The sequence below is a fragment of the Pelobates fuscus genome, chromosome 4, assembly GCF_036172605.1.
Source record: "Pelobates fuscus isolate aPelFus1 chromosome 4, aPelFus1.pri, whole genome shotgun sequence".
Classification (NCBI taxonomy): domain Eukaryota; kingdom Metazoa; phylum Chordata; class Amphibia; order Anura; family Pelobatidae; genus Pelobates; species Pelobates fuscus.
The window spans coordinates 153,355,965-153,367,375 of record NC_086320.1 but is presented as its reverse complement, the minus strand read 5'-3'; the positions used below and the strand labels follow the sequence as shown (position 1 = coordinate 153,367,375).

The window sequence follows — 11,411 nt, the reverse complement described above, 5'->3', positions numbered from 1 at the left end:
TGATATGCGCACCTGCCAAATATGGCCTTTTAGCCCCAAAAAACCCAACACACCTATACATGGGGGGTATCCCTGTACTCGGTAGATTTTGCTGAACACATATTGGGGTGTTGTTTGGTAGTGACACCTAACAGAATCTGTGAATTTATACCTGAATTGCAATTTATGTGAAAAAAATAAAATAATTAACTACCTATGCAAAGTTTGGCAAAGGTTTGTGGTAAAATGGCTGCATAGAAAGTATCAAAATATTCTTAGATGAATACCCTGTGTCATCTAGTTTAAGAAAAATATATACATGTTGGGTGTTTTTTGGAGATTTATGACATAACAGTGTAACAATGTCACTATTGATACATTTGAAAAATGTACATTTTGAAACAGCAATTTCCTACTTGTACTTATAGCCCTATAACTTGCAAATAAAAGCAAAAAAACCACGTAAACATTGGGTGTTTTTAAACTGAGGACAACATTTTGAATCTATTTAGCAGTTTGTTTCATTTGATTTTGTAGATCAGTAAAAAAAATTTAAGTAGAAGTCAAAAAACATGTTTTTTAAATTTTTCACCATATTTTATTATTTTTTTAAAATTAAATTATATGACATGATAAAAATGATAGTATGTAAAGAAAGACCTTTTTGTCCTGAAAAAATATATATAATTTGTATCGGAACAGTAAATGAGAGAGCGGAAAATTACAGCTAAACACAAACACCACAAAAGTGTTAAAATAGCTCTGGTCCTTAATGTACAAACATTGCAAAAACAGTCCGTTCCTGAAGGGGTTAATGACCGTATATTGTGCTGTTGTGTACGAATGGTACTTTTTTTTTTTTTTTTTTTTGCAATAAAGCTTTTATTTCAGTTGGGAAAAAAATGTGATTTTAGATTTCCAGCCATTCAGGGATAAATAACCACAGACCCCTTTCCCAACTAATTATAGTAAGACGTTCAAGCATTGCTGATTCAGTTGTTTAAATTTTAGAATAGTAGTACTAGGGCATTTTCAACATGCCATATAAAAAGTTTAATGAAATCACAATAATCATGGCAATTATTAAAGAGAATCAAAAAGTGTATATATTGTTATACTTTGTTTCCCTCCATCATTCTAATGAAATAACTGTGACCCAGTTATTGCTATTCTATGTGTGCAGACTGGCATCATTCATATTAATCCACGTTACGCCAGTAAACATTCCACGTGTGATTACAGTGCGACCAGCAGTACCCATTTCGCCTATTTCGGCGATTTGTCCCTAGTCAGCGGCCGTACAGCATGTGCTGCGGAGGGGGCGTGGCCTGGAAGGTAAACTTCAATGGTGGAACTCGTGGGAAAGTTTTAGTGGATCGTGACAGCCGTACCGCGCGCGCAGTGTGAGAGCTCCCCTGACAGCACGTGTCATCAGCCGGGTGAGTGTGAGGCTGAGTGTGCACTCATACATGCTGTCTGTCTGTCTCTAGGAGTAGGGCTATCCTGGCACTGCCTGGCCCTCCAGCTTCCCGCCCTGTGAGTTGGATCATGCTGGCCCCCTGCCCCCCCATGGCAGAGAGCGGGCACAGAGTGTAACACGGCAAAGCTGGCTGCAGTACATACTGGCTGGCCCTCGGCCTCCTCCTGCTGCTCAGCCAGGGGCATGGCCTCTATTACTGAACAACCTCAGCAGCTGCCCTGCCAGACAGTCTAAGCGCCAGTATTACCACCAGTACCCCACTCAATGCTTGGTGTGAGGGTAAAATGTTGTTTGATACCCTGACAAACATGCCTCTCCTACATTATTATTTTATAAAGCTCCAACAAATTCTGTAGCACTGTACAATAGGTGAACTAACAGACATGTATTTTCAACAAGACTAGCTGGACGTACAGGAACAGATGGGAGCTTACGTTAGTTAAAGGACCACTATAGGCACCGAGACCACTTCAGCTAAATAAAGTGGTCTGGGTGCCAGGACCCTGTAGTTTTAACCCAGCAGCTGAAAACATAGCAGTTTCGGATAAACTGCTATGTTTACACTGCAGGGTTAATCCAGCCTCTAGTGGCTGTCTCACTGACTGCTGCTAGAGGCGCTTCCGCGATTCTCACTTTTAAAATCAGTGAGAAGACGCCGACGTCCATAGGAAAGCATTGAGTAATTCTCTCCTCTGGGTATTTTTAATGTGCGTGTGGCTCTGGCCGCGCATGAGCGTTCAACTCCACTCTGGAGCCAACGTCTGAGGGGGAGGAGAGGTCACCAGCGCCGACGGAGCCCAGTGCTGGATAAAGGTAAGTAGCTGAAGGAGTTTTAACCTCTTCAGGCCAGCGGGAGGGGGGGCATGAGGGTGAAGGGGACCTAATGACTTCATAGTGCCAGGAAAACGAATTTGTTTTCCTGGCACTATAGTGGTCCTTTAAGTAATAGATGGGCCCCTATATAGCTGTAACTTTAATCTGAGGATATGTAGGAGTAGCAGCTACATGTTGATAGGACAGGAAAAGATTAATCAAATTTGGCGTGTTGCTCAACTAAGTGGAAGTACAGCAGAGGCACTGCACCAGAATTTTCCCAAGGTGCATCATTGACTGAATGGGGATAACCTTCATTCCAAACTGTAACAAAGAGACTATTATGGGCACCCAGTGGTGATTCCTAAATAGACTTTATTAAAACCCATAAAAACAATGTTTTGAAGTCTTAATCTAACCAGTTCTACTCAGTAACTCCTATACCACCAGCTATTTACCCGCATCAAATAATAATATAGTTTGATATGTGCCAGGGAGCTATGGATCTTACGCACGTACATCTGCTTGCCATCTTTCTAAAATGTTTGTGGTTGCTCCCCCCTTCAAAAAACAAAAGGTGCTCTCTGATTGAACAGATGTTGGCAATTGAAAATTCAACATTGCAATTTCAAAAAGCTTTTAGTCCTCTGTATTAGTGCAGGAAATAACATTCCTCGCTCTGCAATATTGTGCCAGGGTAACAAGAGATTCCAAAGGCTTTAAATGTATTATTTCTAATAATCTGATTTAAAAGTTTGCTTTCCTTATTCAGGTTTGTTAGATATTAAGTGATTTCAGTATACACCTCTCAATTGATTGCAAGAAGAACTGTTTTTATAATGACACTAGAGATTTCCTGGGTACTGTGTGGTGTTTTTAAAGGAAACTTTTTTCATATATAATGGATTGAGTTTAGCGGTCTACGGTAAAGCTTTGGAATGTCTTTGTGTGTTTTAGGAATAGTAATATTTTGATCTATTTTTCTTTAAATATTGGAGACCATTAAGTGACTCTATGTTTTGTCCGAAAGAAGCTGGGAAGTTAAATCTCTAGCAAGGGTTATGACCAGTGTATCCTGCAAATAGTTGTCCATTTTAAAGCAATGAAAGGTATAAATGTTGAAATACTCATCATATTAGAGCACATGCTTACGGTCTTTTTTTTTTTTTTTCCTTCATCTAGTTATTCATATTTCGTTTGAACGGAAGCAATCCAGTTTGAGGTGAGTAGTGCTTGGTGTTATGTGAAAGCAGAAAGCTTTGGTCTCTGGAGCCAGAATAAAATAATCTTAAAGGATCACTATAGGGTCAGGAACACAAACTTATATTTCTCACCCTATAGTGTTAAAACCACCATCTGGCCCTCTCTTGCCTCCCTAAATATAGTATACTCTTACTTGTATTCAAGCCTGAAGCTGCTGGTATTGTCCCTGTTTGCCTCAGAACAGCAAGCGATCTGCTGACATCATCAGAAGTGTTGTTCTGAGCCAATCACAATGCTTCCCCATAGGATTGGCTGATACTGTGAAGGAGGCAGATCAGGGGCAGAGTCAGCACAAGTCTAACACAGCCCTGGCCAATCAGCATCTCCTCATAGAGAAGAATTGAATGAATGAATTTCTGAGGAAAAGTTCAGTGTCTGCATGCAGAGGGAGGAGATACTGAATGTTGTGATTCAAACTAGGCAAGACTGAGATAGGAAGCAGCTCTAGCAGCTATCTGGGGAGTGGCCAGTGAAGTTATCACTAGGCTGTAATGTAAACACTGCATTTTCTCTGAAAAGACAGTGATTACAGCAAAAAGCCTGACTGTAATGATTCTACTCACCAGAACAAATACAATAAGCTGTAGTTGTTCTGGTGACAATAGTGTCCCTTTAGTGTGAAGCTTAAAGCGAAACCATGGGGTAAAAAATGCCCCTTATTTCTCACACAGATAGCAGAACAATATGTATGGGGTTTGCCTCCACTCTTCTCCCTGGACAGACTGTACTCACTGAAAGTAATTTAACATTTTAAATATGCAAGTAACACTCCTGAAGCCACCCACCAGTACTATGAATGACTCCAAAATCTTTTATCCCCAGTCCCTGTTTGTCACTGTAAAGGTCAAGTTCTTCAGGAAGATCCCTCACTTTTGTATTTTGTCAAGAATCAGTTCTGGTGTTTGTTCTGTCAACTTTGGTGCCATTGTTGTCATTGTGGCTACAAGTGAAATGTTTAACAGGTGTCTGTGTTCTACAGTCCCTGCCTGTTTAGCTGTGATAGGTGCGGGAAAAGGTTGGTCTATCGCGATTGTATTGGGTTGGATTTCACAACAAAAGCATGGGTTGCATTGCGTTCTACCTTGAGGGGAATGTGCCACACACTCATGGGCAATTCTGTGCTGTCAATTTTCAATGAAAATGCCCAGACTGCTGAATAGGCTGTAGGCATGTCTTATCAGTGGAGTGTGGCTACACCTGAATTCAACATAAGGAAAATAGTCTTATTCCTTGAACTGCTTTCTTTTCTTGCTTTTAGTAAGGTTTTTAATCTTGTTGTAGCAAAGGATGTCCAACGTGTCAGTCAAGTCAGTGCAGAAGGTAAAGGCATTTTCTTAAAATACAAATTTACTCTGCTCAAGTTGCATCTAACCCCTGCTTGTTGGAAGTAAAAATAAATTGTGCAATCCATGCAGTAGAGAGGCTGCTGGAGCTGCTGAAAGGGCAGAGATGTGTTGGTTCCAAAAGAACATTCAGCAGACTCTTGGAATTACCATGCTACAATCCCTGCCTTGTTCCCAAAACCATTCTCTAGACGAGGGTTGCACAGTAGTTAGATCCCCAGATTTTGTAGGACTACAACTCCCGTGATGGTTTTAACAGGGCCCTCAGTAGGCGTGCGAGCGGTCCCGCCGGACCAAGCACGGGAGATCGGCCGCTTCTCCCGCCAGAGCCTCACAGCAGGCCGCAATCCCATCTGCCCTTCAGTCCGTGTCGCCGGCAGGATGGGAGCTGATTGTGGCACCGAGGATTGTTGGTCGGGTCCCCTTTTCCCTCTCACAGCAACTGAGGGTTTTTGCAGGTGAGAAGGGGTAATTTATGAAGGGTTCTTCAGGGAGCCGAAATGCCCCACGTCCATCCAGCTTGGCGGTCAGGCCCCACCCCCCGGAAGCAATAGTTTTTAAAGCATCTGGTGATCTTCATTTTAGGAACCTCTGTTCTCGACCTTTTCGGAGGCCTAAAAAGAGTAATCAGAGATTGCCAGACTCAATCTCTGATTCATCTGCAGAGAAAGGTTCCAATTAAAGTAGTTTAGATTCTTCTGATCTGATGAAATTACTGTGTTTCTAGAGGAGACCCTTGCTTGTTGAATCAACGGCATCAAGTGTTATGGAAGAAAGCTGTCATGGCCTAAAAAAACAGATCTATTCCTGTTATCCTGTTTTAAAGCTTCCTAATTTTAAACAATATAATTTTGCTGTGTATCTTCCGAAAATTGCAATTTGTTTTCAGTGTCATTCAGTGGAGCTGCATAGCGTTTTCAGGATACTCCACTTCTTCCCAACAGTTCCAGCACCTCCATAAGCCTGTTTTCTGAAGTGCAAATCCTTTTCTCTTCTTGTCCTGCCTTTCTTTGGAAATCCTCTGGCTTCCCTCATGTCAGGCACTGTACCCATTCATTGTTGGCACATCATCCCATTAAATAGTGATGTCAAACGGCCCTCCATTCCTTTTTGTTAGCAAAGTTCCAACTTGGGCTGTGGTGAGAGGTGAACAAGCAGAAATTTTCTTGGGTTCTGCATTCTTCACCAAGGACTTCCTCTTTACTTCTAGTTAAGAGACCTAGCATTTGTTCTGTGTAGCGGAGCTCGGTACTCAGCCTGAGTACCTCTGTCAATATCCCTCCCTTTCCAGCAGGATATTCCTTCAGTGATTTATAGCAGCTCACCCAAACATCAGCCGAAACTTAATGAAGAATGTGCTTTATTCAACTAACTCATTGAGAACCTTCAAACTGACTGCTTTCTTATTTGAATGCCAAATTCTAGCTTCCAGGAAATTATTCTTCCTACACTTTGTCAAAACCCAAAGAGCAACAAATATTTGAAATTCCACTCTCTTGATGTGTAACAGACACTGTGTATTTGAACAGAACTAAGATAATTAGTAGTTGTCCTCTACAAAGGTAACAAGACATCAAGAGCTACATTGGCATATTCATCACAGGATAAATCTTCTTTGCTACGTGATCATTCTACCAGATCTGTTTCAACTTTCTGGGCTTCTAAGGCTTTGGCTTCTCTCCAGCAGATTTGCAAGGCGGCGACTTGGTCCTCCCATATAGATTTTCACCAGGCATTTTAGATTGGACATGTTTATCTCTGAAGAAACATGCTTTGGGCATAAGGTGCTCTAGGCTGTGTTTAAATAATGACCCACCCTTCATTTAGCTTTTGTATATGACCAGTACTGCCTCTATCTGCAGGAGGCAAACAACATTTTTACTCGCATACGTTTTTGCTTTCCTGATTAGAAGCAATACAAGTTTTTCCTCCATTGTAATATATATTGCAGTATCTTGTTGTGGCTTGTTTACATCTTAGAGTTTAGAGGTGTCATATCATGAAGGGAGGATAGGGGGGGGAGAGGGGTTAAACTTTAAAATTCCATTTCAAAATACACTACCAGTCCCGCAGAAGATGGTTGAATATCCCTAAACGTCAGTACTGCCTCTGATCCTAGTGACAAGTTGTGCAAATGTTAATTAAAATCCTCTTCAATGCTTAACCACCCTTTCATGTATTGCAGAAAATGCCTGCTGCGTGTGACTCTTCATTGGATGATATTGAAGACATGGTCTCTGCAAATGACCCAAAGCCCAATGATCGCCTGTCTGCAAGACAAAATATCGTGCCCAGAGCTCGTAAAAGAAATCAGAACAAAGAACAAGAAGAGCAACCACCAAGTGACAGGTTAGCCATCATAACAGCCTTGAAATACTTTGTCTCCATTTAGATTTTATTTTTTATATTGTCTTTTAACTTCTTAAAAAAGCTTTATCAGCCCTAAATGTCTAGCTGTCAAAAATGTAAAGGTTGTGAAATGATTATTCCTGAACGATTGTGAGACAGTTAGCAGGGGTATTCCATTGCCTGTTAAACACCTTTCACATGCACAACTTTTCCCTTCGTATAGTGGCAGTACTCACAGTTGGGATGTTCCTTCCAATCTGGGACAAGAAGCTCCCCCTTCTTCCGGTTTTTATGCCTGTGCTCCGCCTGCTGCCTCCATAAATCCTGTATGCCCTGTACACACGCCAGTTCTTCTTGTCCCGACAACGGGACGGACAGGTTCCCCAGTCTGGTGGAGAAGGTGCGATCAGCACAGGCTGCTGATCGAGGAGGTGTGCGCCCGATAGCTCCCCGGGCGGGAGCTGAGTGGCAGAGTGTTTTCCGGTCTGGCGTTACGGAACGCGACCAGGTAGGGCTATTTATGTGTTTTTTTCCTCAGGAGTTCCCGGGCGGTCCTCCTCGTGGGACTTTCGCATGCGCACAGCAGTGGAACGCACGCCCGGGTGGCGTTGCGTTCCACCAAACCCGGTATCGCGCTACTGCGCATGCGCGATCCGGAGTTTTGGCGTGAAATTTCAAAATGGGTATATAAGCTGTGCTGAACCCTTCTGACCCCAAGGGTGGGTGTACAGTTCGGTTTCTCCGTGTCACCAGCCCTCCTACACGGATCTCAGGTGGATAAAGGTGAGGTTTAACTATTTAAACTCTCCTCTTTATCACCTATTATAATGCATGCGTTAATTTTCTATAAATTATTATTAATTGCTTCCTTATTCTGGTTTACAGATATGTCCAGCCCTATAGCTCCGGACAAGGCAGATAAGGACAAGATGTCTACTTCTGTGCCCAAAAAAGCCACAAGCAAGTCTAAGCACTTAAGTTGTCTGGAATGTGCTGTTCCTCTACCTGACGGATGTCGCAAAAAGACATGTAACCAATGCGCTTCTGAATTACTTGAAAAAACAAAACAGTCGGATATGGCATCCTTCCTGGGCTGGTTTCAGGAAAATTTGTCCCAGACATTTGAGTCTTTTAAAGATACGATGAAGAAAGACCCTGCAATTCAAGAGAAATTGCCTAAAAAACTTAGGAGGAATAGATCCCCTTCTGAGTCTGACGTCTCTTCTGGAGAATGTTCCCTTTCTTCCCCTTCGGATATTTCCAGCCTGGCTTCTAGTGTGGAGGAGGGTTTTCCACCAGAAGAATTGAAAAGATTCATTAAAGAAGTGAGTGCGGCTTTTCAAGAGACGGAACCTACCAATGTGAAGGTTAAAGGTTTCCCTATGTCTCCAAAAATATTGGATCTCCTTCACAGGGAATGGAAGAATCCTGAAAGACGGGCGTTCATTTCAAAACATTTTAAACTGCTGTTCAAACTACAGTCTGAGGAAAAGTGGGAAGATCTTCCTAAAGTCGATATTCAGATTGCCCAACTATCTAAGAAAACCACTATACCCATTGGCGAAGTCTCAGGCCTCAAAGATCCTATGGACAAAAGAGCCGAAACTTCATGTAGAAGAATATACCAGGCCGCAGGTTTTCAGTGCAGAGCTGAAGTTGCGGGTTCAGCAGTGCTCAGAGCCCAGAGTGTTTGGCTTCAAGCACTGGAAGATTCCCTTATGGGAAAATCCGATACGGACCCTTCCCATCTCATGTTCCTGCTGAAGCTATCCAATGAATTCCTTTCGGATGCTGCTGAGGAATTTCTTCGTTTATCAGCAAGAATTATGGGGTTATCATCAGTAGCCAGGAGGGCTATTTGGCTTCGAACATGGACAGCTGATTCAGCATCGAAAGCAGCTTTATGTGAATTACCCTTCGAGAGGAACAAGCTGTTTGGTACTCCGTTGGAAGACATTATTAAACAAATGTCAGATACAAAGAAAGCCCTTCCGCTGTAACCAAGAGCCCAGGGATATAAGAGATTCCAGTACAAGGGCCAGCGGTCCCTTTCGCAGGTTCCACAAACAGGGTGGCAACAACAGCCAGTGGTCTAGGCATGAATCCAACAGACAAGACAAAAAGAGGAAGTTTTGACGCCAAAAGAGTGGGAGGACGCCTTCGGTTCTTCACCCACGAATGGAGAAAGAGTACTTCAAATGGGTGGATTTTAAGAACCGTTTCAGAAGGTTACAGGATAAAGTTTTCATCAAGTCCCCAGCCATCCTTCCTTCTGTCAAGCTATCCTTCAAAGGTAAAAACAGAGGCTCTGCTTACGGAAGCACTCATCCTTTTAAGAAAAAATGTGGTGGAGAAGGTACCCACCACGCCTTTTTCTGGTGCAAAAACCAGATGGATCCTTTCGTCCGATCCTAGACCTGAAGCAAGTCAGCACCTGCATACCATACCAGAAGTTCCGTATGGAGAGCATTCTGTCTGTAACACACATATTACAAAAGGGAGATTTCATGGCAAAGTTGGATTTAAAAGACGCCTATCTGCATATACCAGTGGCGGAAGTTTCTTGGATTTGCAGTTCTAACGAGAAGGCGAAGGATTCTCCATTTGCAGTTCAAGGCTCTTCCCTTTGACCTATCTTCAGCTCCTCGAGTTTTTACAAAAATTCTGGCACCCGTGGCAGCAGTTTTACGTCTGAAAGGTATTGCGATTGTTCCATACCTGGACGATTGGTTCCTGAAAGCCCAGTCAGGACAACTGCTAGAACTTCATATCAAGATTGCAAGGAAGGTTTTAAAAGATCACGGTTGGATCCTGAACCTGGAAAAGTCCGAATTAACTCCGTCTCGGAGTTTAGTATTCTTGGGGCTTTGGATAGATTCACAGTCCCTATCTCTTTTTCTTCCAGAAAAGAAACAAGTGGGGATTTTCAAAGCCGTATCAAAGCTGCAAAGAAACTTAAGCTCAATCAGAGATGCTATGAGGTTGCTAGGCCTCCTAACGGCTACAATACCGGCCGTCGCCTGGGCAAAAGCGGAATCCAAACCGTTACAGTGGGACATTCTGTCCCAGTGGACGCGGAAACAGGAAGATCTGGACTCTCCCTTCCGCCTATCCGACACGGTGAAAAGACAACTGAACTGGTGGAAAGTAAAAGACAACATCTCAAAGGGCCTGTCGTTCGCACTAAACCGGTGGATTACGATAACCACAGATGCCTCCCAGATGGGTTGGGGCGCTCATCTAGGCTCTCATTTCCATCAAGGGCTTTGGAACAAAAGAGGCATGCGCTTCCTCGAATTTCAGGGAATTAAAAGCGGTTTGGGAAGCTCTGATTTCCTTTGGTTCTCTCATCGCCAATCAGTCGGTAAGGATTCAGTCGGACAACGCCACTACGGTGGCCTACTTGAATCGCCAAGGGGGCACAAAGGTAAAAGCTCTTCAAGATCTTTGCTACCACATAATGGCTTGGGCCCAAGCGAATCTTCTCGCAATATCAGCTACCCATATCAAAGGGTCTCTAAACGTTATTGCAGACGACCTCAGCAGAAGCCATTGGTCTCAAGCAGACTGGGCTCTATCAAACAAAGTTTTTCTGGAGCTGGTTGCATGCTTCGGCAGGCCAGAGATGGACTTGTTGGCAACAAGGAGAAACCGAAAAGTGCAGAGATTTGCGTCACTTCATTCAAGAGATTACCCAGATGTCCTAGACGGTCTATCGATCCCTTGGTTTTTTGATATGGCTTATGTCTTCCCTCCTATAGCCCTTATACCACGTATTGTTCAGAAAATAAGATGGGAGAAGGCAAGAATTCTGGCAGTCCTGCCCTTCTGGCCGAACAGAAGTTGGTTTTCGGAAGTGGAAAACATGGCCATCTCTCGTTGGCACCTCCCGGTCTCTTCTCACATTTTAGAGAACGTGAAGCTTCCAGAAGAAACCCTAGCAATGTTTCACCTGACGGCATGGTTGCTGCAAGGATGATACTCCAAGGTCAGGGTCTTTTTGACCGTCTATGTGACGTTTTGCTGTCATCTGTCCGCTCGTCCACTTCAAGAATCTACTTCAGGGTTTGGATGAAGTTCAGAACCTGGTGTTATCTCCGGAATTCTGATCCGGCCAAAGCCTCAGTTCCGAAAATTCTTTCTTTTTTGCAAGATGGGTTTGAAGCCGGCCTAGGGGTATCTAC

The 11,411-nt window shown here is 43.2% G+C and overlaps 1 protein-coding gene across 2 annotated transcripts in view; it reads left to right on the top strand.

Moving 5' to 3' along the window:
- Positions 1 to 1,299: 1,299 nt before the first annotated feature.
- Positions 1,300 to 11,411, top strand: part of CDKAL1 (CDK5 regulatory subunit associated protein 1 like 1) — an 858,136-nt gene continuing 848,024 nt past the window's right edge. Inside the window, exons 1-3 of one of the 2 annotated variants that reach the window (XM_063450500.1) lie at positions 1,300 to 1,418; positions 3,455 to 3,494; positions 7,064 to 7,227. In XM_063450500.1, coding sequence (XP_063306570.1) covers positions 7,067 to 7,227 — 161 coding nt within the window. In that variant the 5' untranslated portion in view covers positions 1,300 to 1,418; positions 3,455 to 3,494; positions 7,064 to 7,066. Of the gene's footprint in view, positions 1,425 to 3,454; positions 3,495 to 7,063; positions 7,228 to 11,411 lie in introns of both variants that reach the window. The other variant, XM_063450499.1, reaches the window with a different exon arrangement.